The 20,244-nt window shown below is 38.4% G+C and overlaps 1 protein-coding gene across 2 annotated transcripts; it reads left to right on the top strand.

The window, feature by feature from the left end:
• The first annotated feature begins 8,823 nt into the window (after nucleotides 1-8,823).
• pcgf1 (polycomb group ring finger 1) lies at nucleotides 8,824-20,244 on the top strand. Of its 2 annotated transcripts, none has more exons than XM_042419867.1 (9): nucleotides 8,824-8,958; nucleotides 12,203-12,308; nucleotides 12,432-12,584; nucleotides 12,798-12,869; nucleotides 13,481-13,586; nucleotides 14,408-14,450; nucleotides 18,065-18,148; nucleotides 19,692-19,772; nucleotides 20,062-20,244. In XM_042419867.1, the coding sequence occupies exons 1-9, from the start codon at nucleotides 8,872-8,874 to the stop codon at nucleotides 20,110-20,112; spliced, it is 783 nt and encodes a 260-aa protein (XP_042275801.1). In that variant the 5' UTR covers nucleotides 8,824-8,871; the 3' UTR covers nucleotides 20,113-20,244. The 2 variants fall into 2 exon arrangements, with proteins under 2 accessions (XP_042275801.1, XP_042275800.1); XM_042419866.1 differs by having other exon boundaries at nucleotides 8,826-8,958; nucleotides 18,062-18,148.

Below are 20,244 nucleotides of genomic sequence, written 5' to 3'. Positions count from 1 at the left end.
CAAAGGGTTGCCATTATCTCATACACACACACAGACACACACACAAACACACATGCACGCACGCACACACACACACACATGTGCACACACACACACACATACATACACAAGCTCACAACATTCTTGGGGGCATCTTGGAGCAGCGTAAGGCTTTGATGTGCATTTATCTGGATGGTGCAAGCTAGTGTTATTGGGCCACCATGTTTTAAAGTTTCGACCGAGTTACAGTTGGTTGACTGATACCGATATTTGTGTAGACAACATAAACAGGAAAACCTTATGCACAGTATCTAAACAGAGCAACCTCCAGATTAAACTACAAAATACTTTGATAGTCCATGCACTCTAGAACATCTGATCTAATGTTCTAGACGTCCTATCGGCAGGATGACATCATTTGTCTGCGTCTTTCAAAATTGGTACAAATCACTGTTGAAAAATAAAAAAATTTCATGATGTCACAACGCTCTGGTTAAGGTTTGGTTAGGTTTAGGCACCAAAATGCTAGATGGCATTGTTATGCTCAATTAACATTTTTGTATTGAAGCTTCTAATTTGGAGTTCATGTGGCCAAGAGGCTCACTATGTCATTGCAATGTCCTCGTTCAAGTCCACTGAGGGATCTTGTTGCATGTCACCCCTCATCTCGTTCCCCTCATTTCCTGTCCACTCTCCACAGTCTCCAAATAAATACTTTTTTCAAAAAGCTCCTAACGTGTAGTGCTGTGTGTCTCTTCCATTTGACCAAATTGTACCAATTAATCTACCATCTATCAATTAATTATCATGACCCCCAGAAGGTAAGTCCTCTCAAAGCCTCTGAAATAGCATTTAGACCATTTTGAGACATCAAATCTCTCAAATTAAACCCAAAAAGATGAAAGTGGAGTTCACAGTTAGCAATTTGGGTAGTGGGTTTGCATTTCCTGTGGTGTCATTTTTCACATTTAGTGTTTTTCTTCATCATAAAACATGATGATGATGATTTTATTCTAAAAACTTGAACTTTTTACGTCCACTATCATTAGCTCGCAGTCTCCTTCTTCCCTGCCTCTTGCTTGTGCATTGCTCTGTTGCTGCCACTAACTGTCATTCAGTCAAACAGCATGAAACCATTCACAAGAATGTGAATGGTGTCACCTGTCCACACATGTGTGTACATGTGCAGTGTCATATGTGTGCTAGAACAGCATGAAATACAAAACAGGGACCCGTTCATCAAAACATTGCTCTATAGCACGACTGGTGGTCAAAAACTTAACGGGGTTCCTTTAAATGAATTTTGGGTATCTGACAATGGCTTCAAATGAATAATTAAATCTTAAAATATAAAAAAGAAAAGAAAATGTGATTGAGATTGAGACTCTTTATGTTGTTGTTAAGGAGGAGGCTCCATTATACTTATAACTAGTAGAAAATATGACTGTAAACATCTATTAAAAGTCCAATACTGGCAAACCAAAATATATCGGGCTAACCTTGCTGGAGATGGCCTATAGTGGTGGCGCTCGCCTAGCCTGCATCATTCTTTGGGATTTGGGAGACGCTTCCTCTCGGCTGACTTTGTTATCCCTTCACCCTCATTCTCTTAAATGCCCATGAAGATAAGATGGCTGCGTGATAAGAGAGCGTGCACCTCCCTGCACAGAGCAGATACAGTGGATGACAAGAGGAGCAAGTGTGTCTCAGCTCTTTGTGGGTCTTAAATTTCAAAGAGAGATCTGTGTGAGCAGGAGGAGTTTGGAATTTTGCATGAATGGATTCAGTGAGCCCTGTAACATTTTAACCACGTCACGTTAGAGATGAACAATCGTGAAAATCCGAAGTAGACGGGTTATTGCAATTATATCTTCACAAAAACTACTGAAAGTAGTTATGCAACATACCCTGATCCAGAAATATCATGATTTGCTTCTTGTTTTGAGTGGGTGGATTATGAGCACATGCAACAAATCACCTCATCTAAGCAGGACTGTGTGTGTGTGTGTGTGTGTGTGTGTGTGTGTGTGTGAGAGAGAGAGAGAGAGAGAGAGAGAGAGAGAGAGAGCCAGAGTCTATACAACTAACTTTTATAGGTCAAGAGAATGACTCCGTTCAGGGATATAGTGCTGGAACAGTTCAGAGGTTTCTGTGCCTTTCTCAAGGGCATTGAAGGTAGTAAGTTCCCAAACAGTAGCTCAAGGTGGCGGAGAGTGTTATTTGTTCATTTCTATCACTTGAATTTTGCTAGTTAGGTCTCAGGATTAACTTCACAATCCCGCAGACATTATCCACATTATTTTCTTGTTTTTTTTATTACAATAATTTTACATCACACTGCTGTTATTTTACAATTAAAAGGTTCATGTTCATGCCCTTTGCAGAGGGAAGTCAAAGTCCTTAGATAATCCTGAAATAACCAAGAAAGTTATCACGGCTCACTGCATTTTGTGTGAATTTGTGTGCACCTGGCACACACACACACACACACATACACACACACACACACGCGCCATGCAGGCCTGAGCACACAGATACACTCTCCACAAAGCTGCACACACGTACACACACGTGAATGATGAAAATTCAATAGATGACAGACAAAGCCCTATTGTGCCCCATTAATAAGATTTAATACGGAGCTTTATTTTTCTCTGACACTGGCAGGCCAACTTGTTCTTATTGGCAAACCCTTCTTATCTCAGCATCTTCCAATCGTGTCATTCATTATTTGGCCTCTAGCTTGTCTAAACTGACGACTACAGTTTTCAAGGCTTCTTGACTCCCACAGACAGTAAAATGTGAAAGCTGTAGTTTTGTTTCAAGTATGAAATGAAATGTATTCGTTAGGTCAAAGTATTTTATTATAACAACACAGAAAAGAGACGGTTGAAGTAAGTGCCAGATCTCTCTGGACATCTTTTTAAAGAATTATTATTTGCATGTTTATTTCAGTGCAGGTGGGGCATGTAACAACTGCTGATGTCAAAGACATGATAATCATCAAATGTATCACTAAAGTCTCTCAAACTAAACAAGATAGCCACATATAACAAACACACGGAAAAAACCTTCCTCATTACGACATGCAAAGATCAACAAAATTCAATGGAATAAAACCCGCAGAACATTTTTACACTGATGATGAAAGACATGAACATGTTTTATGCTGCTTTGTCACACTGTAGTACTATGATATAATACTATATACTGTAATCGGATATTCTTTTTGCTGCTTGTTACTTTGCATGTGTATGCGTTGGTCCTTGTAAACTTGGACTGTAGGGGACTGCTATTGTTGTATGATTTTGTGTCTTATGTGTTTTGTGTTATATGCACTTGTTTAAACTGATTTTATATTGTTTCACTGTGACTTGTACGGGTTATACCAATGCACGATGCACTATTCTGCAACCCTGTCAGCACATCCTGGCGCTATTTTCTCATGGAGACAAATTCCTGTGCATGTTTTTTGCATGTTTTTGCGGCATTTCAATTGATTCAGATTGGGATATTGGGAGATTGGGTTTTGTGCCAGGGGGAGGCCTAAGGGCTTGCCCTACATCATTCATTATGCCCTTGCCCATCAAGGAGCACAAGCTGTACTGCTCTGGAGTCATTCCAAGAGGGCTCTCGTCATTAGCTTGCCACTTGGCGGCCAATTGCTGGAGCAAAGGAGACAAAAGCTGCAGTCCACCCCTGCATGCTCTGATTGCTCTGAGAGAGAGAGAGAGAGAGTGAGAGAGAGAGAGAGAGAGAGAGAGAGAGAGAGAGAGAGAGAGAGGGGGAGAGAGAGAGAGAGAGGGGATAGGGGCCTCCCTTTTGGCATAGCGGAACGTAGATTTTCGTTGCAGGGTGGTTGTTTGGTTGGTTTTGGCACAGGATTTCCAGGACAGAGGTAAATGGGGTCTCTATCAGCTCTGTGAGTTTTCAGAGTTGATTCAGATCCCTGCAATTTGAAGGAGTTTTCTTATGCATGATTTCATTAGGCGGAGTGATAGTTACAATCAAGCCTGAGGACAGACACAGAGAAGAAATTTGTTATCCATTCACACATTTTTTTCATTCTGTCACTTTTACTCAATGAAAAATAATCCTCAAATTCTTCATAATAGCACCGTCTTTGTAGTTCTGGCAGGTGTTTGATCCAACAGATAAACTAATAATTTCCAATAAAAGTGAAGGACGGGAGAAATAATTGGCAGATTTGCAGGCACTCCAAGAAAATAGAGGTTCTATTGTCCAAATTTTGACATGAAGTAATGACAATAAATGAAAGGCTTGGATCAGTCTTGATCCTCTCCCTTCTCGCCGGCTCTTCACTCACTCTCTCCCGACCAGTGGATTTTGCCATGCTGTGATCCTCTTGCGCCTCCAGGCCCTCAGGTTATTTGGATATTGCGTGGAGTCAAAGCCCTGTCAATCAGATAAGCAGTGACCTCGCAGACCCAGCAGATAAGACGTTACATGGCAAGAGGAAATGGCAGACAGCAGGGGACACAAGGCCCGACTATGAAGGCTCGGTGAAGCGAGACTGATCACAACGGCTCTTCAAACTCAAAAAGGCTGCCAAGAAAGAAAATATAGTGCTTGTGCCTTTCCTATCTTCCACTTTATATTGACTAAATCTGATTTGGATCTTGCTGGCAAGCACTCGTCTTTACTTTAGACATCTGAAGAAAAAAAAATCCAAGTGTTTGAAGGCGTTACAAGTTTTCTTTCCAAAAAAGGATAAGTGAAAAACGGATAATTTTCAAGAATTAATTATGTTTTATAGACCTTTGTATTTTCATACATTTAGACATTTTATGCAGTAGTTGCAGTTGTTTAATCATATATTTAAGAAGTGACCGAATCTAAACAAAAACTGTATCAATTGTGAGTCTTAATTAGCACTGATAGACACCAATAAACAAAGCATTCATGCCAGATTTAACAGTCTCAATAAATGGCTTGCACGTTGTCATTTCGGCAGTTACAGACTCACTGAGGTGGTAGGAACAAGACAAACTTGCCAGTCAATCCGTTACACTGGGAAATTACAAAAGGATGAATGAAGGGCAAGTCTTTGTTTAGGACGGCAGCTTTTGGGTGGTCCACAGGTTGGAAGCCCTCTGGGAGGGATCAAGGGGACCACCACAAATAATACCAATACGTCAACCTGTTGAAACAGGGTAGACCGTAATTCAGATGCAACTCAGCCACACCAAGAATACATTTTCTTCCCACATTTGAAAATTAATTTTTCCAGAAAGCTATTACTTTTCATTCTTCTCAATAATTCAATAATTGTAAGTCATTTTTGAAAAAATAAGCTGGTTCTAGCCCAGTAATAGTCTCAGATGTATTACATGTATATATGCATAATACATCTCACCACTGAAAAAGCCTATGTAAATATCAAGAACAGTACAACACAATACAAACTGCTGATATAAATAACTTTGTCCCAAATACATAAGCCACATGATTATCTGGGGAAATGTTTGCGGAGGCCACACACTATTTCATTTCAACACTGTGCTTTCATATTCACACATATTAAGGTTTGGGAGCTGCCCAGGACAACCGCAGTCTTCTACTGGTGGCCGCCGAGCCGACGGTTCAGTGCTTTTCTCAAGGGCCCCATGATGGTGGTTGTTGAGGGAGGGGAGAGACGTCTGGGGGTTCAAACATGTCATGTCACAAGTTTTCCTCTGAGTGAAAGGCTTGTTAATGCAAAGATTACAGGCATAGAGCCATTTAAACTCAGTTTAACCATTTAAAAAAAACAATCATGACATGAAATTTTCCAACCTAATTTATATTATTCCTCAGTGTGTATTATGCTGAACTGAATGATCTTTTTAAGACAGACAAATACATTTCTACACTATATCTGCATTTGCAACAAATATTGAGTTTTTTTTAGTATATTTTTCTTGTTATTTGGTTATGTTACTGATGGGGTTCATTTTTCAGCACCCATTCATATACCTTGATCCTATACATTGCTGATTAGATTTTAATGAGATACATATCATTGTATCTGACATAATTTACCAAACCTAATAGGATTGCGTGCAGTGGCAAGAGCAGCCCACCTTTCATGATGCCTGAGTACTGTAGGTCTCAGGATGTCAAAGGATTCAGGTTACAAGTCCCACCTAGTTCTGTGTGTTGCTGAGGATTGAACACCAGTCTAACAATGTTTTTCCCATTGCAGAGGTACTACCACACTTTATCCTTTATCCTAGAACACCTTTAGGTTTGGTGGTTACGGTAAGGTTTAGGGTGTGCTATCTTAGCACACTTTTCCCTATGTTGTGCACATGGTTCAAATCCAGCAGTGACACCATTGCCAACATAATTTTCATCTGGGCCAGTGCCAAATATATTTGCACATTATCAGCAAGCTTCTAATATACTCAATATTACATGTACAGTCATACATATACTGTACACGCAAGCATTCATGATCCTACCGATGACAGACTTACATGTGTAATCAAATAAACATGGGAAAAGATTTTCCAATTAACAAAACTGATCCCAGAGTGTACACCGGTTTAAGTCACAGAGTCACACTATATAAAAAGCTCAAAACCTTGGTCCGCTGAGCAAGATGTTGGTGTATTAATGGCATCTTCTTTTTAACATTAACATGAAACTCTGAGTGCATGAATGACTGAATGACAGTGCTTTATGTGACGCTAAATAAATATCAGCAGACACCAATTGCTGTAAACAGTTGAGTGAAGTGTGTGGCTGTAGTGCCCTCTATTGCCCAGAAAAGAGACCAAACAAGTGGTTGGACACAGACCTAATACTAAACCTGCTCTGCTTCTCTGAAAAATGAATTCTTGTATAGGGCTAGACATAAACAGTGTCTTGTTGAATGAAAAATTTGAAACAAACTTATATATACATTTTTCTCATTTTCTTTTTCGAAATAAAGCACTTTGAATTGCATTTGTCTGAGTCAGTGCTATACAAATACACCTGAATTTAAACGATTAAAGGCAGACATCCAAGAACAGATGAAAGGAATAAGGTAGCCTAACATTCATGAGGGGTAGTAACCTTAACTGCTTCTTCTATGAGCTTAAGCTTTACTTGCTTTGACAGGGTTTTAATTTTGGTGAAACACTCATTGGCTTTTACTCACACTAATAAAAAGTAACTTATTTGAAATGAACAATTTAAGAGTTAGAACAGTTTGTACACTCAAACTAATCAAGTACTGGATTTGCTTTGTAAGTATGGTGAATACATTTAGGTTAGTAAAATCTGATTCAGTCTTTAATATATACCTATTTTGATGGGGCCTGATTATGTTTTATTATCAATTGATCTGAAGATTATTTTCTTGATTAATTGTTTAGTCTATGAAATGTTACAAAAACAGTGAAAGCTGGCATTCACTATTTCTTAGAGGACACTGTGATATCTTTAATGTCATTGTTCTGTCTTAATAACAGTCCAAAACCTTAAGATATCTTCAATTCACTGTCATATAAGACAAAGAAAAACAACAATTTGTCACATGTGAGAAGTTGGAACCAGGAAATGTTGGGGATATTTGTTTAAAAAATGACTGAAGCGATTATTCGTTGATCAAAATAGTTGCTGATAAATTTTCTACTTCATCAAATAATCCATAAATAATCCATTCATTGTTGCAACTCTTTCTATCAGCTGAGAGCTTCTCAATCCTTTTTATTTTTTATAAACAGCTTTATTGAAATAGGTATACAAAAAGTTTACAGCACCTTGTGTTTACAACTTGTGTCTAAAAACACACCAGGGGGACTTAAGGTTGTAATAAAAAAAAAAGAAAAAGATATAGATATAGAAGAAAAGTACAGTTTGATATGCAGTGGTGGAAAGTACATTTACTCAGGTACTATACAAATGTGAGGTACTAGTACTTTACTTTAGTATTTCCATTTTATGCTGCTTTGTACTTTCAGTCTAATACATTTCAAAGGGAAATATTGTTCTTTCTACTTCACTACATTTATTTGACAGATTTAGTTACTCATTACTTTTCAGATTTAGATTTTACATATTTCAATATTCTAGCTGCTGTTTAAGTTGTCTGCTTTTTTATTCTCTGTTTTAAATTAGTCATGAACATTGTGTGAAAGGTGCTTTATAAATAAAGTGTATTTTTATTGTTATTATTATTATTATTTTTTTTAAAAAAAGCATATAATACGTTTATATAATATGATGCAGTACCAGTCATCTACCCAAGTGACTCCACACTGATGAACTACACATTAAAATGCTCTTACATGTATTTGTTAGTGATAGAAATAATATAAAATACTATATTAATATAACTCTAAAAGAAGCCAGTCTGCATAATGAGTACTTTCACTTTTGATACTTTATGTCAGTGGTTCTCAAACTTCTTCATGTCAAGGACCCCTAAACTGACACAAATTAGACCACGAACCCCCATCTGATAAGATTTTTGCTTTTAGATGTTTTATTTATGTTATTGCAGAAAATGTATGAAACCCATGACCAAAATAGTCATACATTCTGTCATTGTGTTACTTATGGATTGGATTGTAGTGAAAATAAATGATTCCCCTTTTGCTGGGGACCCCCTGGAACCTCCTCAGGGACCCCTCAAGGTCCCTGGACCCCACTCTGAGAACTACGGCTTTAAGTACATTTTTATGTACTTTTACTTAAGTAACATTTTGAACTCAGGACTTTCACTTGTAATTAAGTATTTTTAGACGACAGTACTTTTACTTTTACTTAAGTAAATGATCTGAATACTGTGGATATGGAAGACAGCTGGAAGCCTCTTAAGCTTGTTTGTTTAGCCCGCCTCCTTCAGCTTGAAGAAAATTCCACTTCCGGTTTACCCGGTAGTAAGCATAATTCCCAAAGATGGCGGAGCAAGGTCCGATGGCCATAGCGATGCGGCTACGAAATCAGCTACAGTCCGTCTACAAACTGGACCCGCTGAGGAATGAGGTGAGTGGCCGTGTTTTACGAGCCCGTCCGCACAGGGCTAGAAGCGGACGGGGAGTCAAACAGCGGCGGAGACGAGTTAAACACGCGCACGAAACGCGAGATCGTTGTCGTCTCCGCGGCGCTGATGGAGAGCGATGCTGAAGAGAACCGTGTGTGAGCATGCGCACACGGCGGGAGTCCACCCGTGTTGTTCTGTCTTAACGGTGAAGCAGCGTGCTGAAATCCCGTTAACTGACTGTTATCTAGCAGAGTTTGGGCCACATATTCAGCTGTATTCATCGCTTCAACCGGGAGTTCACGTGTAGTTCAGCCGTTATGTGACTGAACTGGGACGGTGTTTCGGGTTAACTTGTGACCCTGTTAACTGGCGACTGAGTCGAGGTTGTCGTAGTGACTGCAGCCGTTAAAAGACGAACAGAACACGTAGCTGTCCTAATAATAATAATTAAAAAAAACCTTATCAACTGTGTTTATTATCAACGTTAAACATTTACAGAAGTTAAATTGTGCTCAGTGAGAAGATTCGCAATTTTCTTAAAATGTGGGAAATAAAACGGAGCATATAAGTTGGCAGCGCAGCTAACGTTATATCCTCTCTTGTGAGCGTTACGTTAGTTGAATGTGGGTCAGGTCTCTCGAAGAAGCTATTAAAAAAAAAATCAGAAAAATAAGTGAAGAAATGTGAATGCTTCATGTTGGCGACACCATTTAATTTATATAACGTAAGAGAAAAAGGGCCACAAGCATATATATACTGTATTGAACATTCAATTTAAGATCATTTAAGGCTTTTAGGACACTGACGAGCAACCATGGACGCAGTCGGTTGAAAGAGGCCAGTTAACAGGGTCACTAGTTAACCCGAAACACCGGTAACGGCAGCAGCGCTCCGCTGTTTCTTGAATAAAGTAACGACGGTGTGTTTTTGACGTGAATACACGACGCTGTCAGCAGCAGTTAGCTAACATGACTTTCTTTCGAATCGTTTAATTTGCTGTTGCAGCGAAATCTTGGTCAGAACTGATCCCAGTCGCCCGTAAAACCAGATTTGAACCCCGGTCAATTGCTCTGTCAAAATGTTCCCTGTCAGTTCACAATTGACCTAGTTTTTGTGAGATGATTATTTTTTGTAGGAAAAGCCTGTTTACATCCTTCCCTCCACATAGAGGTCAAAGGTCAAGCTCCGCTACAGAGCAGCACCTCTGGAGCTGGTGGAGATTTAGCATCGTGTTCAGAGGCACTTGGCCAGGGGCAAACTTATGTTGATATGGCACTAGAACCAGGTCATTTGACAGAAAGGGTTTTTCCAAGTATGTATATGTATGTATGTATGTATGTATGTATGTATGTATTTATTTATATGGAACAACCAGACAGGCACACTTTCTTCCCTCTTGCCATCAGACTTATGAACAATTAAATCAGTCATCCAACATTGTATACATGCATATACTGTACATAACCACTCACTATATGTGTGCGTATATATATATATATATGTGTGTGTGTGTGTGTGTGTGTATGTAAGTAATTACATTACCCATTCAATACTTATTTCAGCACTCTTTGCATTAAGTTACTGATATCCTTGTTTACAGTCTACAGAAGCTGTTTGACCTGTATATAGACATTGTACGTTGCTGTCTATTTGTTGTGTCTATATCTATATATCTATTTTCTTTTTCACCTACTACATAACAGTGATATGTTTATGTTTACGTATCTCTGCTCAGCATGTTGTTCTTGTTTTGGCTGTATGTCCATGTGTGTTTTCCTGAACATTGTTGTGTGTAAATACATCGAGAGCCACTAGAAACCAGAGTCAAATACCTTGTATGCGTAAACATATCTGGCCAATAAAGCTGATTTTAATTCTGACAACAAGGATAGGCCTAAGTGTTGATAGAAATGTAGAAGCCCTGGTTAGGCTTTTAAATTGAGTTTAACACCACTTAATAAACTAACTACATACAGATTCAAGATTAAAAAACCCAACAAAACAGATGCATGTTTATATACAAGCATGTGCGCTCACTGGGCACTTAATTTAGGAACACCTGTGCAGTCTAATGCAACTGAATACAACAGCTCTGCCATAAATTCTACTTTTACAATCATCATAAAGTAGAATTATCACCCTTCTGGCAATGTCAACAAAAGCTGCAAATGTATAAGCTTTGTAAAAGATGAATTCATGGCAGAGGTGTTGTATCGGATTGCAATAGATTGCACAGGTGTTCCTAATAAAGTGCTCTGTGTGTGTGTGTGTGTGTGTGTGTGTGCACTGACATAGGTGCGAGTGTTTGTATATATAGAGAGAGCATATAAGTGTGAGTGGATACATAAAATCTCATTCAGTGTTTGTGAAGCAGCTGAGTTTGAGAGCAATCATGGTCTGTAAGGAAAGACAAGTTTAGCACCTTTTTAACAACAAGGCAATGTTGACAATGACAATGTTAAAAAGACACAGATTCTATATTGAACTTAGTCGGGGAAAAGTTAGATTACATCCCAGTCAAGAAATTCAGAAGACACACTGGTGATCAGTGTTGTTTTGAAAAGTTGATAAGGTTCATATATCAACCAGTGATCACATTGTTTTGTGTACAAACTCGCTGATCTGTCATGAAAATTGTTTGATATCATGATGGAGTTCGGCTGCTTGTCCAGTTTGCAGCAAAAGAAGCCACCATTTAAAGTAGTTTTACCTTTTGATTAAAGAGGAAGAGAGCATTGACTCCAACAGTTTTCACATATTTGTAGAGTCACTGTCTTTTGGTCCCTTGGTTTTAATTTTTAAGTTCCACTAATACATAAAAAGAGGAAGTTCAGTTGAGTGTGAATGTGTGCCTCGGGTGGGAAGCAGTGTGGAGAATGTGTGGTTTGTCAGGTGTATAAATGAAGATTAAAGATCAGGAGTCATTCTTGACCTTTCTGTGACACGGTATTCTAAACTGAGCGATCATTTACGAGCATTTTCCAAGGTGGACCGGAGCCCACTGCCTTCTTCATTGAGTAGAACCTGCTCAGGTGTCAGCATGTGACCCGTTCGTGACCCACATACAACCACTTGTTATCATGTGTCCAAAGGTCCTTACACAATTACGGCACCTTGGGATACAGTCACACGCTCTGGAGAAAGCTGAAAATGAAGCTTTTAAAAGTTTAGAATATTCTATTAAAAAGATTAAATCAAGTCTTTAAAACATATAAAACATAAGACCTTTCTTGTTTATCTTTACAGGAGGAGGTCAAGCTGAAGATCAAGGACCTGAATGAACACATTGTCTGCTACCTTTGTGCGGGCTACTTCATAGATGCCACAACAATTACAGAGTGTTTGCACACTTGTGAGTTTCAGCTGAGCTGAACAGTATTATATTTTGTTCCAACTCATTTGTTAAATAAATGTCTCTCTGCTGTTTTTGTTACCAGCCTAATGGGAATGAAATGTCTTTCTTTCTGCTCTACAGTCTGCAAAAGCTGCATTGTGAAATATCTGCAAACAAGCAAGTATTGTCCAATGTGCAACATAAAAATACATGAAACACAGCCTTTACTCAACCTCAAACTGGATCGAGTGATGCAAGACATTGTCTACAAACTGGTGCCTGGACTACAAGAAAGTACGTCAGTGTTAGGAACAGTTGGAACCTAAAGTACAAATCCCCATTACAGACAGTATTAATGTTGGGTGCTTGTGAAATTCAGAGTAATAACTGAAGAGAAAATGTCATTTTGACAGAATAAACTGTTGCTTTAACAGCAGTAGACTAGTTTGATTTTTGTCAGTTCCTGTCATATAATTATTATTATTATCTGTTTTCACATTTGAACAGGTGAAGACAAAAGAATAAAGGAATTTTATCAGTCACGCGGGTTAGAAAGAGTCATCCAGCCTGCTGGAGACGGTAAGTTTCCTTGTCTGTGATTAAGTTTTAGATTTAAGTGGGAATTGATGATTTTTTTACTGTTTGTCTGACATATTCGGTGCTAAACTTTGATTGCTGTGGTGTTTCTGCACTACACTTCAACCAAGAGGATTTTTTTCTTGGTGGTCAAATAGACTTAGGACCCAAATACATTTATTATCTTTATTTCTATCCCTCCATGTGCTTTCAGTCAACTGACAAACTGAAGCAGGTAGTTCTAAAAGTGCTTTATAAGTCTTTAAATAACAAATGTATTCATATATTTATATGACATAGATTTTTACCTTACCTATGTATGTCTTTACTGATGCAAGAAAACCAACTTATGCACAATTGCAAATAGATTCTTACATACATCTTTGATTTCACTGTTACTGGTCACATATTGTATTGTTCATATTGTATCAGACTTTAACTGCACCTGTCTTTGGTCTGCACTTTGGTCTAGTTGCAGTTAACCACCATTATATAAGATATATTTATGATGAAATAGTTCAGATAGACCGCATCACAATAACGTACCCAGTCAGCAACACAGTGATTGATGTTTGCTCTCATTTGTAAATTTAAACCTTTTTTCTCCTCACCAGACGCTATGCCAGATTCTACAGGTTTACCGTACACAAGCTTTGACCACTCAAAAGCCCACTTCTACAGATATGATGAGCAGGTTTCGCTGTGTTTAGAAAGGCTAAGGTAGGTTGTACTTTTCTCTCTAGTGGATACATTTTAAAGAGATCTGTGTGTATTTTTTATAGATGAATCCAGGTTGTAGGTGGAAGTAGAGAATCTGCCATTACTGTGGTGGCACTGTGTGTATCAGTGTAATGCATGTAAAGGATTTCACATTTTAAGTGCTTTGGCCAAGAAATCTGTCCAGTGGATCCTGTAGAATCTGTTACATGTTGAAAATATAGTCACCAAATGCCTTTAAAAGAAAGGTTATAGTCAACAAAACTTTTCAAATAAACTTGTTCCAGTTTTAACAGATGGTTAGATGTTTTTTTTTTTTTCCATTCTGAACTATTATCAATTGCTTTGGCATTAAACTTTAGTTTTAGAACAGAAAGCATAGAAAACAAAAGTAAAAGCCACAAGCCTCTGCACCGTGAAATCAATTTTACTTTTATTAGTCTCCATTAAATCCTCATGTTGTGATCATATTCTCAGGGGTTAAATTTCTCAGGCAACATGCCTGATTTCAGGCATAGAGCAGTTTAAAATTCATATAATACTTAATTCAATACATTGTACACATTTCCTGCTGTACAACTTTTAAGGCTTACAAGTCTTCTCTTGCTTTAATCCCTTCGTTCTCACTGACATGCAGACAAAGGACTGCTAAAGTGTGCTATCTCTTCCTAGCTTGGTACTACCTTTCCTGGCTGAAATTCCACTTTTACAATATTTTGCATTGCGATTGATGCTCCGATTTTTATTAAATGATGTATTTCTTCTAAATGTCTGTCTAAAATAACACACTTATACATGTTGTCTGTTCTCTTCTATCTGTACAGTTCATCACTTGCTGGAAAAGATAAGACGAAACTTACTCTCCAGGTAAGTCACATAGCCAAAGACTCTGGCAGATGGGTTTTTCATTGTATTTCTGTAAAAGTCTGTGTATTTATAGAAATTGTTGAGCTGGTTATAGATGCTTTCAAAGCAGCTTGCCTCACAGATTTTCACAACCGTGGAAACATGTCTCCAGGGGTGCATTTTTGAAGCCTTAACAAGTAATTTTCCACCGTTAACTGCTAAGCAAAAACATGGCACAGTGACATCTGCAGCAACAGCAGAATCCAGCACTCAGAGCTGGTTACTCTGGCCACTGATGAAGCCTAACAGAACAAAAGTCATTTTTATTTATATAGCGCCAAATCACAACAGAAGTTATCTCAGGGTACTTTTCACATAGAGCTGGTCTAGACCGTACTCTTCAATTTACAGAGACCCAACATTCCCCCATGAGCAAACACTTGGCGACAGCGGCAAGGAAAAAGTCCCCTTTAACAGGAAGAAACCTCCAGCAGTACTGGGCTTTAGGTGTACAGCCATCTGCCTTGACCGGTTGGGTTGAGAGAGAAAGAAGGAGGGTGAAAGAGAGACAGTGGGTACATCTCAAGTCTCTTAATTGCGTCCACGTTTCCCTCGCTTACGTCTTACGGAAGCCAAGCGAGGAGAGAAGGAACGAGGAAATATGTTTTTAGAGAGATTATGTCTTTTTCCTCTAAAGCGTCATGTGAAGCGACGTCTGTTTCTGATGACAGTGGCAGCTGATCACAGCTGGATCAGCTGTCAGTCGGCTTTAACAGCTGTAGAGACTTTTGATGGAGTTTGTCTGCACACATGTGCACTGTGCTATTAATAATAAAGGCGCAGAGTTATCACTGCCAGAGCAGCTGTTTTCTCTCTGTAGCCTGTTACCTGTTTAACAAACACCTGCACATGAATAAAAACCTGCATTCTGTATTTATACCATGTCCTGCTCAGAGGCACAGGAACCATTTATACTTGCAGAACGCATTTCTATTATTTATTCATTATTTGCATCTGTATTTACTGATATTCTGGTTGTGGATGCATTATTTAATAACCCAGAGTATGATTAAGGTGTCATTTGAACACTGGAAATCAATTAGGCTAAGTGTTTCAGGGGAAATGGAAATTATGTAACTCATTTCAAACCTGTTGTTTAGGGATTGATCGTGACTGAATGGGAATGATGATGGTGTAATCAGAAAACAAATAAAATATAAAACTTGAGGGTGATACACTTGAGTTTTATCTGTAATCTGTCTCCACTCAGTGATGTTGTGATGTATCAGATCAGTCCGATCAGCTGCTGCGTCGCGTCCAATCGAAGGCTACTCTCGTGTATCCTCTCTCATGGCATCTCAGAGATCCCTCCTCTCTCCTCAGAGCAGAAGTAAGAGCTTTGAGACGGCCTTTAAAATGGCGTACAAGAACAATTTCCAGTTTGAGTGAGGAGTGAGTGGGAGAAGTACAGCAGTGAGGCATATAATCATTCTTTATTTCTCCACCCAAACCAGTATGTTCTCAATATTAGAAGATTTACTGAGGATAGTTGTGTTTTTCACTGACATCTTAAAGCTAGAGGGCCAAGATGTCGACTCACTGTTTGTAGTATTTAGTGCAGACTTGTAGGACTTAAAAAGATCAAAAACCAAACATCACAGAGCAGTGTATTTATGTTAAAACAGGCCTGGGTCAAGTAGTCGCAACAAATACTTCATAGACTTTGTTTAACATAGCGTAAGGAACCAAATACTTTAAATTCTTTTAGTTAAGTTGTAACTCTCTAAATTAATATTTCACTTCACTTATGAATGTTAAACTTACAGAACTCTTGTTCTTTGTGGCAAACTGCACAAATCTATTATATAAGAACAATAAAGACAGTTATAAAAAAATATTTGATGTGAACATAATTGCGGTATAGATGACACTGATGCCAGTAGTTTCCTTAGCGATGGATGACATCACACTGATTTTTGTATGACATTGCACAGTATATCCATCCTTAAGTTTTCCTCGTGCCTCTACATGCAAATATACATCCTGGCAATTTAAATGTGAAGATATTTGAGACACTGCTCACTAAACAATACCTACTTAATCAGTTGGTTCTGGGGTTTTCCCTTATGTGGCTGGATCCTTGTGACAGGCCCATTTATCGAGGGACAGATGTATGGAACAAGGGAAGTGGGATTACGTAATTCCCAGATTAGACTGAATCGAGACTTTGAACAAAGATTATTAAGGGAACAATTTAACTAAAACACACAGCATCCACACTAACCAACCAGCATTTTTACACCTGCTGCAAGGACTTTGATCGACCAGCAGAGGGCAGCCTTGTTTAACTGATTTATTTCTGGTGCTGATGGACTTTCATCATATCAGCATTTCAACGTTTGTTTTAGATGTTTTTATGATTGCAAATTGTGAAGAGCACAACTTCCTCAGTCATTTAGCTATATATTTCTAATGCAGAAATAGAGGATTTGTGTTTTTTATATAGTCATACATTAATATGGAGATATTCAAAAGCAGTGGAAAGTCACAGGGTGGTTGTGAATTTGGAGGTTTTGTGTAGTAATCTGGTGACTAATTAAAGCATGAGGACATCATCATCCATCTTCACCTTTTTTGACCACTTTGTATCTAAAGTTATATGATGTAATGGGGACATGCCATCACCATTCCTGGCTCCTCAGACCAATCTGACCAGTGACACTAATAAAATAGATAAGCATGACTGGACGGTCCTTGCAGTGTCCTGGATTTGAATTTACTCTTAACCTTTGTTACAGTGTCCCCCCCCCCCCGCAGCATGTCCAATCACAATCCACAGTTTTTCCTGAAGTGGAAATTTAGTAAAAGAAACTTCTGCCTCACCTTCTAAAGAAAATACTACCTCTCACTGCATTCAGAGGGAAAAGGGGAAATTCAGCTCGATAACTTGAGAGTGTGTTATAAGTCAGTTGGGACAGGAAAACCTCCAGCAGTAAGCTAGGATTTTGGTCACTGTAAATCTAATTGTAACGGGAGTATGCCACACCCTTACAATATGCTGTTTCCTCATCACTAGTTTACTTTTCTTATTTGCTTGAAATGGTTTTTAGTCATATTTTTTTACGGAACAGTTTATTGCAGTATGTGACACTGAATGTTGGAAGGACAGTTTAAAAAAAAAAAAGGATTGTTTCTGTGCTTAAATTCAAAACAGCAGCAGCCTGTACTTCTAGTGTTTCAAGCTAAACTAATGAGACCTTTATTACTGGCAGGCTTTTTATTTCATCTGAAACAGCAAAATTGTCAGTCTACATCTCTGAATAATAAGTTACCTTCACTGGTGATACTTTTATAGTGGGCAAGTTGGCGGCAGATTCAAAAGTGAAATGAGTTGTGTTTTCCTCGGAGCAGTAGCCTGTTAAATGATGGATTAGTCTGTGCTTCTTAACCGGCAATATAAACCCAACCAGAAATATTCCACTAACCAGCTCCACCATCCCTGGTGGCCGGAAGAGTTGGATCAGTGAAATACACATGTACTGCTGATCATGATTTATAGGAACTGTCTTTGGTTCGAAGTGTCTAATCATACAGCACATCTGAACTTTACTTTTTGACCATTTTCTTTGCAGCAGAAGTTTGTGCGCTGTTCTGTCCGAGCGGAAGTGAGACACCTACGGAAAGTGCTTTGTCATCGGCTAAACGTGGAAAAACACCAGGTCAGTCACTTATCTTCTTTGATTATGTGAAATTAGACTTAACGCTGCACATTATATCAAAGTAATCCATATTTCTTTGTCTTACGCTAAAGACAAAGAAAAAAATAAATACCACATCGGTGAAGCCACATTGCACGACAAGTTTTATAAGAAAGTTACATTTCTAATGGCTGTTTGCTATTGATCGTTACATACATTTACTATTGTATATTATGGGTTGGCTTAGGAGCAGCGTGTTGCTCCTGACAATTTCTGTAACATCAAAAAAGTCAGCAGACATTCATTCAGTTTTTATCAGGCCGTATCAGCTAAAGATTTTACCAAATATGATGTATGTAAGAAATAGATAATCTGTCAACACTTAGCAGCCACTGTGCTCTGTGTTCAGAGATACCATGGAAAATCATTCTTGATTGGTTAGCAGATTACCCTTCTGTATCATGTGTTGGGACACCATGTTTCTGTCAACTATTATAGCAGAATTCTCATGTCAGTGCCAAGACACATATATTAACCAAGGTAACCTGCAGGTAACCTTGGCAACACTGATGCTTTATGCTACATAATCAGCTAACTGGTGAAATGAATCTAACCATGGGTTAAACTCACTGTAAATAAAATTGAAAAGCTGGATGATGATTTGAAGACAGCCTATTTTGTTTTTCTTTTGGTTAGTGGCCATGCTTTAAAGGCTGTGCCTCATACACTCACATAAGTGTTATTGTTGTGTGTTGTTGCTTGCATAGTGCTGGCTGAAATTACTCCAAAAAATGAATCTAACCATTTTCTAAGCATTGTTTTTGAGATTTAAATTCCTGCTGTCTTAAAAATGTTCATTGAACACAATCCAAGGCCTCATTTACACCTGGTGTTAACATGTGATCTGGATCTGGATACAGTATCTGGGTAATGATATCCAATCAATGGGTCTTTACGTTTGCATTCACCTCATATTAAAATCTTGTCATTATAATTGTGTCTGCACTGTAATCAGTTCTTGATATGCAAATTAGCCAGGTGGGGCTGGCGGACTTGTGAACAAACAAAGTGCATCCCAGGTCATGGGAAGTGACCTTCCTTCTGAATGCCGTGGATGGACATCATTAATTTTTTGCAAGGGGAGACGTTTAGCCACCACTAATACTCGAACCTGACCGCCTCCAAATGTGGTCTGGCTGATCCAATCGCATTCCGATCCCAATGCGGTCTTCGTGCATTTACACCTTGTATTAACATGTGTTTTCACTTATCCACATGAGTTATCTGGATACAGGTTGCATGTTAATACCAGGCGTAAGATGCGGATATCTGATTGGCTGACCCCTAATGACTGTGAAAAAAATAATCCCCCAGGCACCAAATTTGTCAATATCAGCTGCATTTCAGTGGTCGCTCAGCTCTGCAGGAAATGAAATGACAGTGTAATCAAGACAAACTGAAGTATTTGTGATACCTCATCCCATCTTTTACTAACAGCAAACAGGTTCCGCAGATGTTCCTTTTCAGATTTCTCTTCACATTTGTTTGTGTGGTCTCCCTATAGGTCCAGATGTTATTCAATAACGAGTCTCTTCCCGATCACATGACCATGAAACGGTTATGGCTATCACACTGGTTTGGCAAGGTACGGTACAGCCACACTTGCAGAGCTTTTCTTTGTGCTGGTTTTTTAATTGGAAAATCAGGAGAAAGTTAATTGATGCTAATTAACATTGAAAGAAAAAATGAATTATTAGATTGTGTTCATATTAGTTTCTACACCATTTCAAATAAACTTTAAAGCCAATGATGGTGTAAACAGTTGTAACATAATGTCGGATTTGACATAGTAAAGAGAATTAACTTGTAACTAATAGTTTTGTAAAATTTTTCCATCCCAAATGTAATATTTTAATCTTTTTTTTTCTCCCTAGGCTCAACCATTAGTCCTTCACTACACCATCAAGGACAAAAGGACCAGATAGGACTTGTTTTCAGTCTGACGACAGCTGTACATATTTTGTACAATACATATTCTATTTTAATAGTGTTTGTGTACATATACTTATTTTCCTTGTTTTGTATTTTTGAAAATAAATTTGAATTTGGAAAAATAA

This window comes from Thunnus maccoyii, chromosome 8 (assembly GCF_910596095.1).
Source record: "Thunnus maccoyii chromosome 8, fThuMac1.1, whole genome shotgun sequence".
Lineage (NCBI taxonomy): Eukaryota > Metazoa > Chordata > Actinopteri > Scombriformes > Scombridae > Thunnus > Thunnus maccoyii.
This window is presented reverse-complemented; position numbering and strand designations above follow the sequence as displayed.

Excerpts from the sequence above, each read along its gene's own strand:
- pcgf1 (XM_042419866.1), top strand. The coding sequence starts at position 8,872 with ATGGCGGAGCAAGGTCCGATGGCCATAGCGATGCGGCTACGAAATCAG. Across the intron at positions 12,870-13,480 it reads CATCCAGCCTGCTGGAGACG|ACGCTATGCCAGATTCTACA; the intron begins GTAAGTTTCCTT and ends TCTCCTCACCAG. Across the intron at positions 13,587-14,407 it reads CTGTGTTTAGAAAGGCTAAG|TTCATCACTTGCTGGAAAAG; the intron begins GTAGGTTGTACT and ends CTATCTGTACAG.